Genomic DNA, 23,824 nt, shown 5'->3' with positions numbered 1-23,824 from the left:
AATTGTCAGTTTGATCCACCTACCCACCCTCCCCACAAAAAAACAACTCTAGGGAAAACCACATTTGTGATGGCAGCAGCAGGTATGTTGGAACATGCAAGAAAAACCCCAGTTCAGGGCTTCCCTGGTGGCGCAGTGGTTGAGAGTCCGCCTGCCGATGCAGGGGACGCGGGTTCGTGCCCCGGTCCGGGAGGATCCCACATGCCGCGGAGCAGTGGGCCCGTGAGCCATGGCCGCTGAGCCTGTGCGTCCGGAGCCTGTGCTCCGCAACGGGAGAGGCCACAACAGTGAGAGGCCCGCGTACCGCAAAAAAAAAAAAAAAAAAAAAAACCCAGTTCAGTGTTCAAATTCTCTATCTCCACCACTGCCATAGTGTTGGGATGTCGTCAGAGGGGAATAATGAATGAAAGTGTTCAATCCCAGCTCTAAGAGACAAAAAACCCCATTTACTTTCTCCCAGGTTGCTTCTTACATCTATGGGGACAGGGAGAAAGTAAAAGGACAGGTAGTAAGCACAGGGAACTCAATCATCAGGAAGAAGCTGAGAGTCCACAGGAGTCTTTGTGACCAAGCATTTAAAACCACCCACCCCTGGGACGGCAGGAAGGGCAGAGGGCATGGAGGTCAGAGCAGCCTGGGCAAGGGAAAATGGGAGGTTTTTTTCTAGAATCAATGCCTCTTCTCTTAGGGCATGGGGCAGCAAACTTTTTTGTAAAGGTTCGGACAGCAAATATCTTAGGCCTTGAAGAATAGATGGTCTCTACCACAATTACTCAACTCTCTTGTTTGTAGCATAACAGCAGCTCTAGATAATGTGTAAACGAATGGGTATAACTTGGTTCTAATAAAACTTTATTTAGAAAAACAGGCAGTGGGCTAGATTTAGATTTGTTAGTGAAGGCAGAGAAAGCAGAGAAGGAGGGACAAACCAGTATGGTAGCCAGGAATACTGGAGATGTGACAATGAAGAAGAGGCACCTGTAAGGACCCCGTCTTTGACCAGGCAGAAATAGGGGGAGACCTCCTGCTGAACTCCAAGCACCAGGCCTAGGTTTCTTGCCCCATTACAGGACCCACCCGCCCCCGAACCAGACCATGCGTCCCCTCACCAGGTCCTGGTCAGGAGAATCGTATGGGGATTCCCACTTGATGACGGCGGAGGTTTTGCCTGTATGAACCACGTGCAGGTGACGGGGAGGAAGCCTGCTATCTGGGATCATCCTCACCACGACGTAGTCAGAGGACGGCCCCTGGTAGGGCACCACCACCCGGACCTGAAACAAACACCACTCGAACTCATGCAGTTGTCACCAAACCACTGCTTCAACAAAATAGTGACATATGGATACAATTAAAATTCAATGCATACAAAAAGATGTAGAATAATTCCCCACCTACCCCAGATCTCTAATCCATTTTCCCAGAGGTAGTACTAGTAATGATTTTATGTGCTTCCTTCCAGAAATGTCCTGCACAAATATAAGCCCAGATATACGGGTATGTGTGTATAGATATGTACTTATATATGTGTGTACTTATGCATGCATGTATATGTATAGTCTACTGTTCTTAATTTTTTTTACACAAATGCAAAAACATTACACGTATTATTACGCTCTTCGCTTCTTTACTTAATAATACAGCATGGAGATTTTTCCAAATCAGTACATTTGGAGTTTATTTGTGTTGGATGGTTGCGCTATGCTCCGTCACAAAGATAGGCAATAATCCTTTTAACCAGTCTTCTCTTGATAGACGTTTGTTCCAAATCTTTTGTTTTCACAAGCAACAGTATACCAAACATGTTTCTCTAAATATCCTGGCACACATGTGAAAGCATGTAAGCTAAATTCCTAGAGGTGGAATCTGACAACAGCTTTTATTTATTCCTGTGACCCATTCTCCAAGTTCTCAATCCTGCACAAGGGTGCTGTAGTTGGCTAAGTGGCCGTTCGTTCTGCGTTTCAAGTAAAAACCTGATGCTTGTGAAAACAAACCATCCTCCCGTGTGTGTCTCTCTCGCACAAACACATACACAGGTGTGCGTGCGCGCACACAGGCGCACATGCATCGCACGCAGATCCTGGAATCCACATCTCCAGCTCCCCAGGTCCTGGGTCTGAGCCAGGAGGCCAGCAATTAAGACATCCTCAAAAAATAAAACATTCTTCTGTACTCCTGGCACAGGAAACTTACCAGAAACAAATACTGCTCATCCCCACTGACAAGGACTGTTTTGTTGTGCTGTGATGTAGTCAAGCTCTTGGGGTTGCGATACAGGTCAAGAAAGGATGTGGCGTAGAAGATGCCGTAAACCTGGTAAAAGGAGAGAACAGAAAAGGACACCAGTTCAGTGGCCAGTGACCTCACTCTCATGAAAGCCCTAATTTAAGACCCGGGGAACCACTTCAAATGAGCTCACAAAGAATTCTTCATTCAACATCTATTTCATCAGCATTTACAGAGAAGGCACCCTGGGCCAGGCAGTGGCTTCCCACCTACAAAGATAAATACGGTGCAGACTCTCCTCAGAGCTTGCTTTTTTGAGGAGAGCCATGCAGAGAGGAAAAACAGAATTATCCATAACAAGATGCAAATGTGGAAGGTTAGATGCTATACTAGAAGACTGCATAATAAACTGGGGAAAAGAGCGGTTGACCAAGGTGTGAAGGGGATAGCAAGTGTGCAAGCTCGTGGAGGGGGCATGGGGAGGGAGGGAGGGTGGGCACTGCTGGCTGCCTAGGACATTCCCATCCTCCCCATGTCCCTCAGCAGAATCCTGGTGCTTAGTGAGAACTGCTACCTGGAAACATGCCTACACCCACACCTCCCTCCAAGCGGCAGAGGCCACGTGACAGGGCTGGTCAACAAGATGTCAGCAGATGTTCCAGGCAGGACCTCGGTGAGGACACATTGAAATGCAGGGAGCGGTGCCCTTCTTCTGCCCTCCCGCTGCCTGGAATATGCAGGGTGATGTGGTCCAGGAGGCCCTCTGGACTGCAAGGTGATGCCACAGGCTGGAGGTGGCAGGGCCTGGGGCCCAGATCAAACTGTGCTGCGGCTGTAGAGCTCCCAGAAGGCTGAACTCCAAACTCTGACCGACTTGTAATTAGGAGGGAAATAAACTGTTGAAAGCCACAGTTACTCTCCATTCCTGTTCTATGCACCCATTCTTAACCCTAATTGGTACACGTGGAGTTTAAAGCAGGAGGTGGGGAGTCTGATGGCCTCATAGAGGGGAAAGTGGAAGCTGAGAGCATGTTTCTAATGGGGGACGCATGAGGAAGCTTCCTTTGTAAGGTAGAAACAAAGAGCATTTTCTCCAAGAGCATATGAGCAGGCAAGAAAGGGGACTTGAAAACCGTGCAAATTTGGAGAAGCTATGGGGATGAAGGGAGCCCATCAGGGACATGCAAAAGGACTTGTGTGTCTCAGATGAACAAACAGTAATGGAACAGAAATAGGGGAAGGAGAGAGCTCAGATGGGATGGCAGAGGGGGACCCAGGGCGCAGGCAGGCCTGACCCCCAGAGAGGACAGGCCCGTGGCTACCATGGGGTGGAAGCTTCAACCAGGAGCCAGGAAAGGGGTCCCTGGAGCCACGGGAGCCAGGGTGTAAGAAGGCCCCATGCAGACAGTGATGGGGGTGGCTCTTGCGGTGCTGACGGCAGACCTGAGTGAGACCCCAGCGTCCGCAGTGAGATGAAGATGGGCGGAAGCTGAGAGCTTCGTCCAGAAGACTCCACCAGCCCCTGACCCTCGGAAGGCTACCATGAGTATGAGGGGTCTCTCAGCCAGGAGGAGGCCGGGCTAGGCTCCTTCTCCAAGTTCACGTGTGGTGAGACACTAAAAACAAGTCACGGGCCAATGTTCTGTACACGATGCCCCGCTCTGTGCAGACAGCTGGGGGTGACAGGTGGGCAGGCTCTGAGTTGGGTACTTAAACAGAGACAAAGGCCCCTCTGTGATAACGGTCTACTTCCAGGTAAAATGGAGACCGGGGGTGGCTCTGGGCATTCTCATCTCTGTCCCTGCCCCGGAGTCAGGTTCTGGAGCAACAGAAGAGCCCAGGCTGTTAAATTAGCTGGACCTGAGCTCTAACTCGGCCTGTTGCTTACTAACCCTCGACTTTGGCCAGTTACTTCACCCCCTCTGAGCCATGGTCTCCTCTCCGGTAGAGCAGGAACATTTACCCCACAGAGCTGATGAGAGGATTAAGTGCGAGACCACGGATGAAGGGTGGGCATCGTGCCTGGCACACAGTGGGTGCTCAGTTAACGCCTACCTCTCCCTCCTTCTTCACGGCTGATCTCACAGACAATTCCTTGCAAACCTTGGTTCTTTCCCCATGAACCAGTCCTGCCCCCGACGCACACTGGGGATGCCCTCAGAAGACAAGACGTGCGTCAGTTCCTCCTCACCAGCCACTGAGGATTCACTAAGGCTCAATTACAGATTTAGTTCCATATGCTTTTCCATTTGGAAAACCCAGAAAACAATCCTTCCCTTCAAGAACTTACAAACTACTTAGGGAGATGAGAGTGGACAGAAGATATCAAATCGGATACATAGTATCTAATGAAACATGCTGTGTGGCATCAACTCTAAAGATTTAGGAGTTGGTAAGGGAAAGAGATCCAGCAGAAGAGCTAGGATTTGACTACACAGCAGCAGGAGTGGGAAGGATTCCAGGGAAGAGAGAGCAGACGCCCTGGTGCAGAGGCAGGAGAGGCAGGAAAAGAGGCTTGCGAAGGTGCACCTAAAAGCAAAGGAGGGTGCAAACTGTGGAAGGTGGGAAATCAAAACCAGGCTCAAAAAGAAGCACAGGGCTTCCGTGGTGGCGCAGTGGTTGAGAGTCCGCCTGCCGATGCAGGGGACACGGGTTTGTGCCCCAGTCCGGGAAGATCCCACATGCCGCGGAGCGGCTGGGCCCGTGAGCCTGCGCGTCCGGAGCCTGTGCTCCGCAACGGGAGAGGCCACAGCAGTGAGAGGCCCGCGTACCGCAAAAGAAAAAAAAAAAAAGAAGCAGCACAGATCTAATTCCAGTGAGTCAAAATGCATACATGAAAACAAAAGGCCTATATACAAGTAGAGCCAGCATCCTGGAATGAACTGGGACGGGGCGTGTTTGGGGGGACAGAGAAAGCAACCTGTGGGCGGAGAATCCCATAGGTGAGGAGGGGCTAGAGGAGCCTGAGGCACGGTCCTCAGGTGCATACTCATTGTCCTGCAGGCGACTTCTCACCCATCCCTAGAGGAGACTCCCAGCTCGGGAATCTGCCCCCTCCTCAAACTAGGTCTATTCAGCAAACAGCAGGGGGCTCTTTGTCTTGGATGCCAGGCCAGGATGCAGAAAGGGATGCTGAGGCAGGATGTCAGGCGCCTCTAGAAGGTAATCCAGAACTGACTACAAGGGTAGCTTGTGTTTGGGGTGAGAAGAAAAACAACAGCAACAGAGGGGGAAGCCCTGGGGGTGTCTGGTGGCCTAGTGCCAGGCGACAGTCCATCCGTGCTCTGCAAGGGTCATCCTGGCTGACTTACCACATTCCTGGGGCCGGTCCAGGTGCATTCCACCGCCGTCTGATTGACGGCCTTGGCTTTGAGGCTCGGGGCGGGCGGGCGGACTCCTCTGGTCGTGACATGCTCAAATGCCAGAGGACTGTCCCCCAAGTCAGTCTTGGCCCAGGCAGAAATCTCGTAGGTTGTATGAGCTGTCAGGTTGCCAACTGGGGAAACAGGGACAAAGGGCTGGGGGCAGCAGTCAGGAATACATATCTTTATATGCACACCCTATTTTTTTTAATGTCTTCTCTCCATGTAAGTATGCCCCACATGCTGTAGAATTTTTATTACTTTACAGATTCACTCGGCGTGATTTATTAATGACTACTGCAAGCAACACACTGCATGGGCATGGGAAAATCCCTTTTAAAGCTGCCTATCTGGGGATATAAATTGGTACGACCCTCCTGGAGAGCCGTTTGACCTTGTGAGAGTCCTGAAATCCTGCATAACCTTCAGTGCAGTTAAATGAGAGGGATCCCAAAATTTGTGCAGCCAGGACGTCTGTCACAGCGTTTGTTATGGCAGAAAAAAGTATAATCATCTGACTGCCCGGCAACAAGGCAACAGTTAAATCATGTGCATCCATGAGCTTCACGTGCGTTCCATGAACTATTACGCGGCCACTAAAGGTTGTTTCCAAGAATATATAATGAAACTAGAAAATTCTGTTATTTACATTCAGTGAAAAAGGCAGGATATAAAATTCCCTATAGTATTATTCAAATTTTATTTAAGAAGATACAAAGAAATCAATGAGGAGGAGAAAGTATTAACTTAGGAACTACCCAAAATGTAAAAGTGGTTTCCGTGGGAAGTGAAATGATAGGAAATTAAAAACTTGATTGTACCTTTTATGTTTTCTAAATTTCCTGTAATAAACATGTGGCCCCTTTCTAATTAGGGGAACTGTTATTAAAAACTAAGAGAGCAGTGAACAAAAAGGGGGTTTGCTAAGAGGACAGCCTTTGGAATCGGAAGGACTTGGGTTCAAGGCCCAACTCTACCCTTCGTACTTGGACAAGCAAGAATGAAGTATTCAAACTCTCTAAGTTCATTTCCTTGTCGGTAAGATGGAGGACAGTGACAGCACTTATACCAGCTGACTGTTGCAGGGAACAAAAAAAGAAAATTCCTGCAAAGTGCTCGGCATGACGCCTGGCATGGAGCGAGCCCTTCGTGCGTTTCAGGCAAAGGCTGGTAAGACTTGTGCTCCTGTCTCTGCCAATTTCTATTGGTGTAACGTTGAGGCGATGAGACCACAGCCTTTGGAATTCGAGAGGCGTGGATTCCCATCATGGCTCTGCCACCTTCTGAGGGAATCATTCAGTCCCTGAACCTTGTTTTCTTGTCCATAAAATGAGTAGATCCCACCACACTATTCTGGAGGTGTTATGTAAAACACCACACACGGAGTGCCTGGGTAAGTGCCTGTATACAGTAAGTGCTCAATGTTAGCTATACTCCTGCACAGCCTCCTTAGGCAGCCTTCAGTTCCCTCCCACCAAAAAAAATATACTGTATATAACAGAACGCCTGCTAGGATTGAAAGTACTTTGCAAACAGAGTATAAGGGAAGAGTAGAAGCTCCCATGTCCTCTTCAACATTCACAAGCAGCCTTGGCCGATGAAGGTTTTGTCTTAGAAATAAATTAAAATCCTTCCTTTAGTCCATCTTCAGATATGAGGATTTTAATTGAGACTCACTATCTGTACAGATACAAGAGGAACTGGACCCTCTTCCTTCTGTGTCTCCTTGCTTCCTTCGCTCAGTCTGTTGGTCCATTCGTTCAACAAATGTTTACCGAACGCCAATTAGCAGCAGGCCCTGCGCTACCTTGTATCAGCAAAGAAGGAGCAAACCAGGGCAGTAAAAAGAGAGACAGGTAACTAAACCCAGGAACTCTCTCCTTTGGGAGGCAAAAAGCATCTGTAGAAGGTTAACCTGGCTTCTTTCCAGTGTTTCCTCCTTTTTAAGCCTCCAACTTCCATGAAGAGACAACAGGTTAGAAGGGGATTTGGGGAACCACCTAATGGATCCCTCACCTGGACTCAGGAGTCACTGACAGCATCCTCAATGGACAACACCTGCCCACTCAGAACGGCTGCAGAGAAGACCCCCTACCTGTCCCGGCGCCCCACACAAGCTCTAATGCCAGGAAAGCATCGGTCTAGCCTTCCTCCTTACACACCGACCAGCTCCAGGGCGCTACCTTTGTGTGACAATATGCTTCCTCGGAAGTTCATCGTTCTCTTCTCCTGCCTGTGGGTGTCGAACGCCCAGAAGAGGTTCACCACATAGCCATTCACCTGCCAAGGAGCAAGAGCCATGTTACATGAACAGTCCACACTCACAGAGCTTACCAGACACTAAAGGAAGATCTTTTCTGTTGTTCCTCGGGTATCTATCGCCCTTCTTACAATGGACGGTCTAGTCCTTTGGATTCTTAAACCAGTTCCATTTGTGCTATCACTGAATATTTATGCTCCCTCCTACTCCTAAAAACAAATGTGAGACCATTTATAATACAACATATAGATTCAATGACACAAAAACCTTAATAAATAATAAAAGGACAAGAACCAGTTTAAAAAGGCAGAAAGAAGGGAATTCCCTGGCGGTCCACTGGTTAGGACTCTGAGCTCTCACTGCCGAGGGCCCGGGTTCAATCCCTGGTCAGGGAACTAAGATCCTATAAGCCGCATGGCACAGCCAAAAAAAAAGGCAGAAAGGATAAAAATTGAAAAGGTAATTAGATTACGGTAACTAAGGATCAGTCTTAGCTCAGATGGTCCTTGCAGTCAAGGCCAAGAGGTCCATACAAAGGGGGCTTGCTTAGATCTCTTTTGTCTAATAGGAGCAAACATATCCTTGGGTCAGGAGAGACTACCTTTTCCAAGTTCTGAGCTCACAGAAGGATTTGATGTAAAGGTCTTTAAAAATATTGGCTAATGCACCAAATTAAAATGTTTTCAAGAGCAAAGACTATAGAGACAAGGTCTACACAAGGTCGAGCAAAGACTATAGAGACAAGGTCTACACAAGGTCATTTCTGGCATCAGCTGTCTCTGAAGCCAAGGGCATGACGCCAAACTGTAGTTCCGTCAATGGCACAGTCTGCTGCTCCCACCACAGCTTCACAGAAAGGGAGGGATGTGAGGGGAGACAGACAAGAAAGAACCCCATGAAAGGTGTGTGGCAACTTGAGAAACCAAAGGGACACAGATAATTATGGTGAAGTTGGTCGAGCAGATGGACCAAGCGGAGGGGACGAAGGTGCTAGAAGGGGAGAATATTAGGTGGATCTAAGTGGATATGCTTCCGAGGTATCTGACTCTCTCCTAAGACTCACTCTTGGGAACCTCTGCATTAGCGCTCGGCACCAGGAAATCCAATAAAGCTGAAAATTACAGGGCATACATATTCTGTTAACACCAACTCTTTATTTGCACTGTAGCTGTGAACCATTTAATTATACGGTTAAAAAAAAAAAAAAAAGGCACCAGGCTGAGGCAGAATCATTACACGTGAAGACTCAAGTCGTTCTTCGTGCGGGGAGGAACCAACCTAGGTGTGGTATTTTAGCTTTGCTGGGTCAAGTCATTCATTTTTCTTAATCTTCCCGTCCTCTGCCGTATCGGTTCCCATGCAAAGTAAAGCCCCGCCCAACCGCTGGTTTGAAATGTCCACGTTACCTTGATGTCAGTGTCCACGGACAGGGTAAAGCTTAGAGAATTTTCACCATAGCTGTCAATGTGGATGTCTGGGGGTGGGATCACTGAGAACAAAAGAGGGATTCAAAAAGAGAAACGAGGTGATGAAAAGGGAAGAAGGCAGAACTTAACAGTTTTCAACTCAAGAGACAAAGCAATCTTTCAGTCGGGGAAGAAAGGGCATTTCTTTGGCAGCTTCTACTCTTCCCTTTTACCACTGTCGTCCTGAAGCTGAGGTGAGGTCCACAGTTACCTGGTGAACACATAACTACCTTGGCTCAGTCAGCTATCCCAGCAATTAGGTCGAGCAGAAACGTTCCATTATGTAAATGTCCCTCATTAACCCAGCTTCAGCCTGGTTCTGAAAGGCACAGGGATCACACTGAGAGCCACCTGTATTGGCACCAACAAATTCCCAGAGGGCTCAAGTCCTTTTTGAAGGTTGACGGCAAGCTAAATCTTAAGTCCTAACTTGTAAATGCGCGTGTGGCAAAACGGAAAGGATCTGGGCTCTGGAGTCTCACACACTGGAGTTCAAATTCCTGTAGAGACACAGCACCGTGTGACCTGGGGCAAGTTACCTGTCCTCGTGAAGCCTGGAGATGCCCTCTGTACTTCTCAGAGGTGGGAAAATTCACTAAAATAATGCATGTCAAGGGCCTGGCACCCAACTACAGCTCCTTTTCTCTCCCGTTCCCACGACAGATTAAAGAGCTGGTGAGCCACTGGCATTCTCAGAAAGATCGGAGCTCAAGCTGGGAGCTGAGGGGACAAGGAGAGGGCAGCAGAGGGAAAAGACCCCTCTTGGCTCAAGTGCTGAGCTGGTCACTGTGAAGGTCTACCCACCAGAAACCTGACAGTGTGCTGCCACGCATAACCTAAGAGTGCTGGATGCAGCCAGCATCATCAGAAGATAAGATTTAAACGGCCGCTTGAGTATTAGACTCTCAGCACATATGCCTCTTATACTGGCAAAGCAAGAGAGACTCAAAGGAGTGCCTAAGACTTTGTGGCAAAGAGAGGTATCAAAATCTGGAGGAGTCTCTCCAGATGATCAATGAAAGTGGGCTCGAGGAAAACACAGCAACCAGAAGAAGAAAGGATATTAGGAGTTTCAGGCAGCCAGCTCAGAGCAAAATAGCTCGGGTGCTGCTGTAAAGCTGACCCGGGTTATAACCGTGGTGGCCGGGGACAGATCACAATCCTCTCCAGATCCCAGTTCCCTCAGCTACAAAATGAGCCTAAGAATACTCACAGGGTTGATAAGGATTAAGAGAGATCAGTTCACGTAAAACACCCCGCACGGTGCTTACTACACAAGCAGTGCTCAAAAAATGGTGGCTTTTCTCACTGCTGTTATAATTAATCCACTGTGTTCACTAATGAAGGTGGTGATTCTGGGTGACGCCACCACTGTTTTGTACCCCGTCTTCTTACCTTATTAGGACACGAGGTCACAGATAGATCACAACTCACACTTTTTGACTTGGCACACAGTTGCCTAACACATGCCCTGACCAACACACATATGAGGAGTTGGGGTTCATCCTCAAAATCATATTAAGGAAGTTAAAGAGAAGCAACCCCCCACTGAGATTTTCAAATGCAGGTGTGACTTATGATGAGGAATTCAAGGTACTACCTGCTTTTTTCATGACCTTCCAATGTCCCTCCTTTTCAGTATGTATGGTCAGTCTGTTCTGACCGACTTTGTAGAGGAAAATAATACCACAATCAAAACTCTCGGGGAGTGTGAACTCGGTACACTTTTTCCAATACCCACACACTCCCTGCTCCACAGACTGGCTGGCTTCACTAAGTTTAACTGCCCCTGTCCTGATCTCAATGACACCGTATTTCACAGGCGACCAGACAGTGACTCTCCATGACCCAGAGCCTATTTCTCACGGGCTCAGATTAAAGTATAATCCCCCAAGCACGTTCCAGGCGACACTTCTGGCTTTAACACCCGCCAATCCAAAGACGAAAGCCCCAAGCGCCAAAGCTACAATCAGGAAGACGAGCTGGACTGTCTCCCATAGAGTGCCAGAGCCTACGTTTCACTTGCTTCAATTCACTCACTCATCCACTATTTCATCAGCTCCTACCCGACACCACCCTCGAGGCACGTATGCAAGGCAAGGAGCCCCGCCCGGCAGGCAGGTGGTACAGTGGTTCAGGGCATAGGCTCTGGACTCAGGAGATCAGGTTCCAATCCCAGCTCTGTCACTTGACTGCCTGCGTGCCAGAGACATAAGCTTTCCAGTCCCTTATCTGTTCTTATAGTTGTTCTGAGGGCTCAGCGAGATGAGCTGGTGCATGCGGAGCAGGTCCATGGCAAGTCGTAAGCTGTGACTCCGATCAGCTCGAGCGCTAGAAAACTACCACCTAAGCATCGTCGGTCAGTGCCCCTGGGGCAGTAACAAGTGTCAGCATGGCACTCTCTTAAAAACACCACAAATACACATGGACAAGATCATCTTTATCTTGGCTGGGAAGGAAGGACTCCTTCTATTTTCAATACTGTGCCTGAGAACAAGGGCATGAAGGCCTCTGGAAATCCCTTTGTATGTTTTTATTATAACAAACGCTCAGTTCTAGAAGGAGGACTACCTTCAACAGTCGCCCCCAAAGACTTCGTGTGTAAAGCACTATGGAGACGCCCACAAAAGTGCGTGTATCGGGGAGAGGGAGGCTGTGTGAAGTTTCCTGATCTCTGCCTCTTCATTTTCCAGTCACACTGAAAGTTATTTCCAAAGGGTTATTCTATCTTCTCGAAATCTGCAGATGCTGGAATCACTTACCTTTTCCTTTTATGGTGGTAATGGATTTAGAATCGCTCCAGTTTCCTATTCCCCGACTGGTCACTGCAGCCACCTTTCAAATCAGAGTGCAAATTAGTATGAAATACAGGCAACATATACGAGCGAAAAGTGGTGAGGCTTTGGCTATGAGGGTGGAAGAAATTATACACAGAGGGATTCAGGATAGTCAGAGGCCCCAGCAACTGAAATAAGACAGGGAAAGAGACGACGGGAGGGAACCTGGGTAAAGGGAATTGTGATAGCACTGAAATTATGAGGGAGTCTGTGTACACACTTAATGGTCTCAAAACACGTTTTGCACAAAATCTATTTTCTACTGAAGATGTTGATGATATATTTCGTAAGAACCCCATAATATCATTTTATAAATGCTACTTATCATAGCTCTGCATCTCCCTGCAGCTAAAAATAAGCAGAAAAGAGGTGGGTGCAAAAGTAATTGGAGCTAAAGCACTAGCAGAATATCTGGGTTAAAAGCAGGTAAAGCTGCATTACCATCGGCTGTTGGTTATCTGAGCAAAGTCTGATTTCAAGTTCTCTGTGGCCTTGGTTTACGAGACTGAAAGAAGTGACGAGCTTCCAGAGCAACAGGTTGGGTGTTGTGCTCACCACGAGCAAGCATCTCACAAAGGTAGGCACGGAGTTCTCATGAAAGGCCAACCATCTCCCCATGTTCCAAGACCACCTGGACGGCTAAAACGCGTGTGGACACTCACTCTGACAGTGTACTGAGCGTTGACCAGTAGGTTCCTTATTTCTGTCAAGTTGCTAAGAGCTCTCTGGGAGGCCCACATCTTGGAACCACTCCTGCTGTACTCTACCTGAAGTGAGGAGAAAAAAAAATACTATGGACAGGTACCCAGAGGTCTGGGCATCCCGACATCTTGCAAGGAGGCAGGCGGAGAGAGGGGAAGGTGAGATGCAAAGCGTTCCAGAGGATGGATGATTATTTACAAGGCGACAGCAAACCGCGTCCTTGTCACACAGAACATGCTTCTGTTCTACCAGCCCCGGCAATCTCTTGCGCTCACCCGCGCACAGCCGGCTGCCAGAGGGACTTACGATGTACTCCCGAATGAGGCCGTGGCTGTGGGCGGGAGGGGCCCAGCGGCCCACGATCACTCCTTCCGCTTCCCTGTGGAGCGACAGCTGGAGGTTCTGAGGGGCGTCTGGCACTGGAAAAGAGGCAACTCAGGGTTAAAATCCATCTGCATACGCATCAACTGGAGGAATTTCCCTGAGCTTAAAACTCGGACGAGAAAGAATCCAGAGCTGGCAGTGGGACCTATCCCCTAGAAAGCGCTGTCAGCTGACAGAACACCTTTCCTCTCTTCCGGAATGCAAGGCCTGCTTGCACTCATCACACATCTAATGACTGCACGTATCAGACCACGGCTCAGAGAGTCTGACGCAGGCCGGGGGCTCACAAGGGCTGCAGGATAGAATCACGTGGGCGGGCTAAGTCACCACTGGCCCTGCGCTTTGATGCTGAGATCTTAATTGTCAAGGACGGCGTCTGCTGTCCTGAACTCTCGTACAACCAGAGAACCACTGGTGTGGCTACAAAGAAATAAAGCTTACTTTCTCTTTTTTTTTGGCCATGCCACGCAGCGTACAGGATCTTAGTTCCCCGACCAGAGAGCAAACCCACGATCCCTGCAGTGGCAGCCCGGGGTCTTAACCACTGGACCACCAGGGAAGTTCCAAGACTTACTTTCTAATAGCACAGAACTTCGAGATTCAAATGAAGGGACCCCCTTCAAAGCAGGTTCCTTAATAACTTCACTGCTGGCATTTCTGAGACCTTTCGGGATTTCCCCTTTTGTGACTGCCTTCAGAGCCCAATTAGAAACCACACAGAAACCAGTTACAGTGCTTTCCAGTCCAACGTCATTTTGACTGCACAGTAGTCATTCATGTTGATAATCCACTGAAGATGAATATTAAGGGTTGAACTGTAGCACCTCCAACCCCGAATTCAGGTTGAAGTCTTAACCCCCAGTACTGCAGAATGTGTATTTGGAAATAAGGTCTCAAAAAAGTCATTAAGTTAAAATGAGGTCATTGCCCCTTACCCAATGTGACTGGTGTCCCTATAAGAAGAGGAAATTAGGACACAGACACACACAGAGGGCAAACCACGTGAAGACGGCCAAGGAGGCCTCAGAATGAAACCAACCCTTGACCTTGGACTCCCAGCCTCCAGGACTGGAAGAAAATAAATGCCTGTGGTTTAAGCCACCCAATCTGGGGTACGTCGTTAGGGCAGCCTCAGCAAGCGAATACAGTGAATTCATCAACAAGCCATGGCCTGCAAGCCCTTGGAGGGCAGGAACTGTATCTTATTCATCTGAGTCTCCAGTGTCTAACCTAATTCCTGAGCAGTAGTAGGGACTCAGCTACCACCTGTAGAAAGAAGATCAACGAATGGGATATTTCAAAAATGGTTCCACTTAGAGTTTAGCTAAGCTAGCCCACGGTACTGCTGCCTCAGCACCCATTTTATTTAGACAAATAGGCTAAGGGGGCCTTAAATTGACATTAGCCCCCAAGCAAGCCCCGGATCACAGCCCAAAGAGTCACAAGCAAATGCAAATCCCTAACATGACTTCCCCAAGGGCCCTTGTGATAGTCTCCCCACCTCCCAGGGCCTTCTCCCTCGTGCTCCTTAGGTAAGATTCCCAAGAAGTTTACCAAACCCCCCCTTTTTTGGTGTGAATTGGCCAAACCAGCCCTAGCCCAGGAACTCCACAGCACTCCACCCACAAATCCTAAAAAAGGCGTGTGCCCCAGGTCCCGCTGCTCTCTGCCTGCACCCTGCCTTGACCTCCTGCATGGCCCCTTGAGGTACGCGTATACCGCCTTCAGAACCTGGGAGTAATAAACTTCTCTATTTCACTTTCCCTGGTGGGCTTCTGCTGACTCTCTGGCACTCTCTCTGCTCTACTGAACAAATGTTATTCTAACAAAGTCATAACTCATAGGTCCTTTTTTGTGTGTTTTGTTCAGCACTTCCTTAATTTCTTTTTTCTTTTTTTAAATTGAAGTATAGTTAATTTACAACGTTGTTTTAGTTTCAGGTGCACTGCGAAGTGATTTGGTTTATATATATATATATATATTCTTTTTCAGATTCTTTTCCACTGTATATTGAGCATAGTTCCCTGTGCCATACAGTAGGTCCTTGTTGTTTATCTATTTTATATCTAGTAGTGTGTATCTGTTAATCCCAACCTCCTAATTTACCCCTCCCCCCAATTTCCCTTTGGTAACTATATGTTTGTTTTCTATGTCTGTGAGTCTATTTCTGTTCTGTAAATAAGTTTGTTTGTATCACTTTTCTAGATTCCACGTACAAGTGATAGCATATGATATGTGGCTTTCTCTTTCTGACTTACTTCACTTAGTAAGCACTTCCTTACACTCTGGCACTACCAGATGCTCCAGGCTTATCTTACAGATCTCCTGCCCCAGGCCTGGATTTGGCCATTTCTTCAAAGAGCCCTGTGTCCTCCTATTGAAGAAGGCATTAGAAACCTAAATCTGAATGATAAAGTTTTTCTGGGCCTTCTCAGTTGACAAAGCAGAAAAAATATGCGTGTGTACTAACCTGTGCACATACACAGATCTAGAAATATTTTACGTGTAACCATCTACACGCACATTAAGATAAACATGAGTTCATGTTAACATCTCCAAATGTAAACATGGTTCTGATGGCAACTGCAAATGAAAAGGTCACAAAACCTGGGGAGCAGAGATCACGGGAATCAGCACAGTCACCCAATGTCAACTACTGTGAAGGGGGAAGAACTAGGAAACTCTCTACGACCCAAGGGTTTTAGTACATTTCCTTAAAACGAACCCACAATACTTCTGACGAGTCTCATACGTTAACAATGATGACCTCCTAAGTACCAAATACTGGGAAATACCTAAAGACGGAAGGTAGAGGTAGAAAGAGGGCAATGGTGGGCAGAAAAACATTATGTGTGGTGATCATTTTGTAATTACAGAAATATCAAATCACTATGTCATACACGTGCAACTAACACGGTGTTGTAGGTCAATTACACTTCAATTAAAAAAAATCGTTTTAAGACACTGAAAACAAACGCATGATTACCAAAGAGGAGAGAGGGAGAGGGATAAATTAGGAATTTGGGATTAACAGATACACACTACAATATATAAAATAAATAAACAATAAGGACCTACTGCACAGCACAGGGAACTATATTCAATATCTTGTAATAACCTATAATGGAAAAGAATCTGAAAAAGAATACATATATATATGTGTATAACTGAATCACTTTGCTGTACACCTAAAACAATGTAAATCAACTATACTTCAATAAAAAGAATTGTATTGAAAAAAAAAAGTGACATAGTAAGAACAACTCAGCCAGGACCATAAAACCTAGCCACATAGGAAGCACAAGTACTTTTGTTTCCACGCTCCTGAGCATCCTGGGAAACTCTGAAAATCCCCCATAAGGTCCTGTCCCTGCCATAAAAATAAGCTGTAGCACTTACATCCTTCTGGAGTCCTCAGGGTCACGAAGTCATTGGTGCTGTGCACCTTGCTCAGACACTGGACCTGGACTTTGACCTGATATGTGGTGTCTGGCTTCAAGACTTTCAATATTGTGTTCGTTTTATTGCTGTGGGTTTCCAGAGTCTTCCATATGCTCTCTCCAACCACCCTGGCCAAGAGAACAAAGATAGCATCACATCAAAGACGCATGGGGTGGCTGAGATGTCTGAATACGTCAACAAAGAGCTGCTCTGTGCGCACACAGAGTTTATGGAACATCCAGTGGCAACAGAAACATCATTTCCTCCCACGGCAAAGATGGGACCAACCTGTAGTAGACGTTATACACACAAGAAGCAGAGGGCATTTTCTTGGGCCGCATCCAGGTCAAAGTTACATCCCCAGAGAAGTCAGCTGTCCACTGAAGATTCTGTATTTTGTATACATTTAATTCCTCTAGAGAGAGCAAGGAGAAAAAAGAGAAATTGGTATCTTAGAAATCTTGGATTTCAAAGGACCCAACAGGTTCCTTGGTTTCAGGCAGACCTACTGTGATGTGGTCAGGCCACCACCATTATCTTAAGACACCCAGAAAAAAAAGAGTTCAGACCTTCCTATATAACCTTTCCCAAGGTCTCCTAAATTTCCAAGCATGGCATTTCTCCTTGCATTTCACCTCCTTGTCTGCACTGATTTAAGCCTGATTCTCAACAGAGAATGCTACAAATCCAAAGACAATGTCATGGCAGGATCCATTACTGCTACAGACTGAAATGTTTGTGTCCCCCAAAATCCATATGCTGAAACCTCATCCCCCATGTGATGGTATTAGGGGGTGGGGCCCTTGGGAGATGATTAGGTCATAAGGATGGAGTCCTTGAAAATGAGATTAGTGTCCTTGTAAAAGAGGGCCGAGAGAGCTCCCTCACACCTTCCACCATGGGAGGACACAGAAAAGACAGGCTGTCTGTGGACCAGGAAGTGGGACCTCACCAGACCACCAAATCTGCTGGTGCTTCAATCTCAGACTTTCTAGCCTCCAGAACTGTGAGAAATGAGTTTCTGTTGCTTCTAAGCCACTCAGTCAGTGGTAGTGTTATAGCAGCCCCCAAATGATTGCTAAATGCATGCCAGACACGAGGATGGAGTTCACCCCACCACAAAGCCTGATGCTCTGTGGGAGCAATGATGCCTCAACACGCGGGATGTCCTTCCAAAGCCAATCTAATATACTCCAATATGAAATAAAAATTAAAAAACTCCTATGAAAGATCAAGTTAAATTGTTTCATTTGTATAACAGAATGTACTACTGTAATTAAGCAAATCATAATTCTAAGACACTACCTAATTTTTCATAAGTAGTACCTTTTGATTAAAATTATCATTATTTAAACTCAAAAAAACCCCATTCTGAGATGTAACTATTATATACAGGATGAATAAACAACAAGGTCCTACTGTATAGCACAGGGAACTATATTCAATATCTTGTGATAAAGCATAATGGAAAAGATTATTTAAAAAATAAATAAATAAAAGGATCCAAGTACCAATACAAGTAATAAAGCAAGAGAAAACAGAACAAAACAAAAACACCCAATCTAAGACCAACATTTCCCTGAGAGGGGCGAGGTGAGCTGGAGGCTGCATCAGAGGCGGGACTGGGCCTCGCCTCACCTGCAGCTCCAACAGTGAGCAAGGGTCTTTGCATTTTCAGACTGAGGAAGAGCTCAAGAGGGTTCAACCTCAGGGCCTAACCAGCAGGGCCGAGGGTGAGCCCGGGGTCCTGGGGGACCACACTCACCGCTGCAGGCGTGCTCGTCGCTCTCGTCCGAGCAGTCCAGGAAGCCGTCGCAGCGCTCGGAGAGCACGATGCAGGCCTCGCCGTCCTCGCACCGGAACTCCTGGCCTGTGCAGGTCAGGGTGCTGCGCGTGGCTGCAACACACGAGGGGCCATGGTCACCAAAGGTTTCTCGTGTTCGGGAAAAGGGAACTCGTCAGCTTCTGCTTCAAAAGACCCTCCGGATGGGGGTGGCGGGGACCCCACGCTGGCTTGCTAATCCCTCTTCATTTGACATTGACCGGGGGAAGGTGCCTTCAGGAAGGGCCAGAGCTTTGGCGTCAAAGAAATCAGGGTTTACATCCTGCTCTGTATGAGCCTGAGCTAACTGTTTAATTCAGGCGCACCTCGTTTTATTTGCTGAGCTTTATCATACTCTGCAGATAACTGCGTTTTTTAACACATTGAGGGGTTTGTGGCAGAGCCAGTGCCATTTTTCTAACTGCAGTTGCTCACTTCATGTCTCTGTGTCACACTTCGGTAATGCTCACACTATTCCGAACTCTTTCATTATTACTGTATTTATTATGTTGCTCTGTGATGAGTGATCTTTGATGTTACAAACGCGTGGCAAAAAGATTACAACTCACTGAAGGTGCAGGCGATGGTTAGCATTTTTTAGCAATAAACTATTTTAAAATTAAGGCATGTACGTTATTTTTTAAACATATGCTACCGCACGCTTAACAGTCTAAAATATAGTGTAAACATAAGGCTTTCATATGCACCAGGAAACCAAAAAATCCGTGTGACTCGCTTTATCGCAGTGGTCTGGAACGGAACCCGCAAAACCTCCGACGTCTGCCTGTAGTGCCCAAGTTCAGTTCCCCGGTATAAAACTGGGGTGACAACTCCATCCCTATTGTGTCTACAAGGACCCAGTGAGATCAAGCACCTGGAATACACCTGAGAGCCGGCACCCACAAGGTGCAGCTCTTCCTCTGCGGTACTTATTCCTAATCATCTGCTCCTGTTGTCAGTCTGCAGTCCAGAATGACCCTCTGATTTCTGGTTTGAGTGAGACTAATAATAATGAGATGAATCACAATAGTAAGAGGCATGTCTATTGTATGTAGTCTTTTTAATTGTTTAGCTTTTCAAAGTATTTCCGCAGACAATGAAATAACGCAAGTAAAGAGCACTGATGGGTTAAGAGTTACACAACTCGTTGGCTAGAAACCATAATCTGATGTTCTCTGCAGTTTGGAAAGTAGATTTAAACTGCATGAGAGGCTCTAAAAAGGAAGCAATGACAATGTAACTGCAAATGATCCTAAAAAGAAGAAAGATGAGAATGGCTACAGAAACCGCATCTGCCACCCCAGGTAGGTCTGCACTGGGTCCTGGTTCAGGTACCTTGGGCCTTCATTATAGAGACTCACACCTGCCTGCTCGGCCCTGAACAGGGAGAGTTATATCAGAACCCGACCCCACCAGTAAAGAGCTTCTAAAGTTACTCTTGCTCCTCCGCATCAAATATGCCCATGTTCAAATCCCTGGAACATGTTAAAGTCACCTTATAAGGCGAAAGGGACTCTGCAGATGTGACTGAGGTAAAGACCTTGACATAGGACTTAAGCCTGGGTTACCCGGGCAGGTCCATCCAATCACACAGGCCCTTAAAAGCAGAGACCCCGGGCCTTCCCTGGTGGCGCAGTGGTTGAGAATCTGCCTGCCAATGCAGGGGACATGGGTTCGAGCCCCGGTCTGGGAGGATCCCACGTACCACGTAGCAACTGGGCCCATGAGCTGCAACTACTGAGCCTGCGCGTCTGGAGCCTGTGCCCCACAACAAGAGAGGCTGCGACAGTGAGAGGCCCGAGCACCACGATGAAGAGTGGCCCCCGCTCGCCGCAACTAGAGAAAACCCTCGCACGGAAACGAAGACCCAACACAGCCAAAAATAAATAAATAAATAAAGCAGAGACCCTTTCCCAGCTGTGGTCAAAGAGGAAGATGTGAAGACCAAAGAAGGAGCAGAGAGACAGAATGTTGCTGGCTTTGAAAATGGAGGAAGGAGGCCTCTAGAAGCTGAGAAAAGCAAGGAAACGGATTCTGCCCTGGAGCCTTCAGAGGACTCAGCCATGCCTTCATCTCGGTTTCAGCCAGTGAGACGTCTATCAGATTTCTGACCTACAGAACTGTAAGATAATAAATGTGTGTTATTTTAGGGCATTAAGTTTGTGGTAATTTATTACAGTGGCCATAGGAGACTAATACACACTTGAAATATTGTAATTTGCCCAGATCTTACATTGGGATTCTACCTCGGTTTCCTGAGTTCAGACTGTAATTTCTCCACTGGGACTCTGAATCAGACTCCTCCTAGCTTATGCCCCCCACCCCATGGAAATATACACACAACGTTCCATACAATGACTCTACCCACACTAGAAGAAATCCAAACAGACCACTAAACCATGGTGATTATCCGACAGTAGAGAATCTACAACAGTGGTTCTTAATAGTCTTCTGGGGAATGTCTAAAACATACAGATTCCTAGGACCTGCCCCAAAGCTACTGAGGCAGAAACACGACACTGGGCGTGTGTCGTATTTACGAGCTCCACAGTGATTCAGCAGAATTGGCCAGCACTGAGGACTTCTGTTCTAGAACAAGGTGATCCTGTTTTCTATCTGAAGCACTGCATCCACTTCTGAAAACCACACTCTGAGATGTAGGTAGAGAAACTGGATAATGTTCTCACAAGAGCAAGCAGGATGGTCCAGAGGAACAGGTAAAGGATCCTGGGAGCTTTTACTAGAGATGAAAAGATACAGGGTTTGGAAGTGGGAGGTGGGGGCAGAATACTATAACAGCTGTCCTCAACTGATGAATTTCCTTGTGAAAGAAGGATTAAGACTTCACTGAATGTCTCCAGGATGGAGGTACAGAATTTAGTTTTTTAAGAGAATCCTTGTATCATACAGTTCTGTCATTTGCTGAGCAAAAATTGGTTGGCCTGGGGGGAGCTTGGATGGGGGGCTTGGTTACATATAGAACTACATTAGAACATCTAGAAAAGGTTTGAGAACTACTAGTGAACAGTCTCAGAAGCCCAAGATGGAATTCATCCATTCATCCATCCAGTGAACATTTACGGAGGTCCTACCATGAATCAGCTGCTATTCAGGATGTTAAGGATATGGTGATGTGTCAAACAGACAAAGGACCTACCCTCATAGAGTTTACCTTCTATTGAGAGAAACAGCAAATGAGTAAACAAATACGTTACTTTAGATAGTGATAAGAGCTACAAACAAACATAAAGACAGTAATAGTAAGAGAGTGATGGGGACTTTATACAGGAGAGTCAGGGAAGGACTCCATGCTCAGAAGGGATTGTTTCAGAAAATACCAAGATCCCCATCACAGAATTACTCCACTTGGTAAGAATGTGGCGAAACATAATCAAAGAACAGCTGAACAGTAAAGCTGGAGGATGTTTGAGGTTTCTTTATGAAACATGTCTCAATATTTTATTTTATTTTATTTATTTATTTATTATTATTTATTTTATTTATTTATTTTTTTGCGGTACGCGGGCCTCTCACTGTTGTGGCCTCTCCCGTTGCAGAGCACAGGCTCCGGACGCGCAGGCTCAGCAGCCATGGCTCACGGGCCCAGCCGCTCCACGGCATGTGGGATCTTCCCGGACCGGGGCACGAACCCGTGTCCCCTGCATCGGCAGGCGGACTCTCAACCACTGCGCCACCAGGGAAGCCCATGTCTCAATATTTTAAAAGGGAGAACATAGTTTTTAGAACCTGGGAATAAGGCTGTCATTAATCTCCAAAAATTCTTAAACTGATTATTAAACAAAGGATTAATGGGCACTTAGAACAGAATGTAGTGGCCTTCAGGGGCCAGCTTCTCTAAGAAGAGGCATGTCACACGAGTCCCATTTCCTTTGCTGATAGGGTTATCCGATTAATGGATTGAGGAAAATTGTAGATAGGGTACACCTTGATTTTAAGACCTTAACCAAGCAACATCCTTATGTATAAGGCAGATTTGAAACAGGCTAAAGAAACTTATTTAAAGAATACCCATTAATGAATTAATCCCACCCAGGAGGAAGGCCCTATTTCATTTCTTCTTTGTTAATTATGTTTAATGTTCTTCTTACTATACTTATTTGGCTCAGATGTTCCTACTGTTATTATGGTTAAGTGTTGGATCAATCTGCCCTGTTATTTTAATGTCCCAAAGGCCCACTTTGTTCACTCTTTTAATATAAGTGCAGGATTTTACACTAATTCCCATTTAATTTCTCTGTGTTATTTTGGAGTACTCCTCCCTACGAGAACTTTCAACATGGTTTGATGAAAAGATCACAATTTTGTACGAAAAAATACTGAATAAATGCCCCAGTCTGTTACTGACCCTCTTTGAAGCTTAACTTTCCTATCTCTAAAATGGAGATAATACCAGAATTATTATTATGAGAAACAAAGCAGAAGCACAAGACATCCTGCCTCTAGAAGTCTTCCCTGGGGGAGATGGCCCCGCTGATGACTCACGGCAGTTGGCCTCGTCCTGGCCGTCCTGGCAATCCTGAAGGCCATCACAGCGCCTCCAGCTGGGGATACACTTCTTCGGTTGCCGGCACTCGAACTCAAATCGGTCACATCGCCCAAGCTGGGTGGGAGTGGAGGCAGCAGTGACATTTGCTAGAAGAAAAGATTTTTAAAATTCACTTTTTAGTACTGAGGGGCTGGCGAGCAACAGCGACCTATTGGGTGTGTTGGAGATCTCGGTGCTTTAGAAATTACGACGGGGACCTGAACAGAAACGTGAGCTCTGGTGCAAGGCGGCAGGTTGACGAGACACAGGGATCTCATCCTTCTCTCTCTCAGGCCCAAACTTAGTTGAAGACTTTGAAGACAGAGGTGAGTAAATCTTGCAGAAAGTAGAAAAAGAAAAGATTAAAGAAAAATTTTTTAAAGTTTTAAAAATGTCAGTGGACTACATCAGGAGATTCAACATATTACTGACGAGAGTTCCAGGAAGAAAAAGAAAAGAGAGAAGAAAATACTAAGGGATATTTCAAGAAAATTTTCCAATACGTAAATTTCCAGAATAAAAGAGGACATCAGTGCCATCCACCACATTAGATAGAAAGAGACCCACAGCAAAGTACATCACTGTGAAATTTCAACACTGGTACCAAAAGGAAGATTCTACAAGCTTCCAGACAGTAAAAACAGATTACATATAAAAGATTCCAATCAAAATGGCTTTGGATTTTCCAAGAGCTGCTTTCTGAAGACAGAAATACGAATGTCTTTGAATTTCTGAAGGAGATATATATATATATATATATATTTTTTTTTTTTTT

The 23,824-nt window shown here is 46.5% G+C and overlaps 1 protein-coding gene across 1 annotated transcript in view; it reads right to left on the bottom strand.

Annotated features, from left to right (window-relative positions):
- The window catches only part of SORL1 (sortilin related receptor 1), a 114,034-nt gene that overhangs the window by 12,445 nt on the left and 77,765 nt on the right, over nt 1-23,824 (bottom strand). The window contains exons 25-36 of the mRNA XM_024751966.1: nt 23,007-23,156; nt 18,447-18,578; nt 16,970-17,096; nt 16,640-16,809; nt 13,163-13,275; nt 12,817-12,921; nt 12,080-12,152; nt 9,258-9,340; nt 7,775-7,871; nt 5,541-5,725; nt 2,197-2,316; nt 1,110-1,274 (exon numbers count right to left, since the gene is read on the bottom strand). Coding sequence (XP_024607734.1) covers nt 1,110-1,274; nt 2,197-2,316; nt 5,541-5,725; nt 7,775-7,871; nt 9,258-9,340; nt 12,080-12,152; nt 12,817-12,921; nt 13,163-13,275; nt 16,640-16,809; nt 16,970-17,096; nt 18,447-18,578; nt 23,007-23,156 — 1,520 coding nt within the window. The remainder of the gene's footprint in view (nt 1-1,109; nt 1,275-2,196; nt 2,317-5,540; nt 5,726-7,774; nt 7,872-9,257; nt 9,341-12,079; nt 12,153-12,816; nt 12,922-13,162; nt 13,276-16,639; nt 16,810-16,969; nt 17,097-18,446; nt 18,579-23,006; nt 23,157-23,824) is intronic.

This window comes from Neophocaena asiaeorientalis, unplaced genomic scaffold (assembly GCF_003031525.2).
Source record: "Neophocaena asiaeorientalis asiaeorientalis breed wild unplaced genomic scaffold, Neophocaena_asiaeorientalis_V1.1 scaffold747, whole genome shotgun sequence".
Taxonomy (NCBI): Eukaryota; Metazoa; Chordata; class Mammalia; order Artiodactyla; family Phocoenidae; genus Neophocaena; species Neophocaena asiaeorientalis.
Note: the sequence above shows the minus strand (reverse complement) of the source record. Positions and strands in the feature narration are given on the sequence as shown.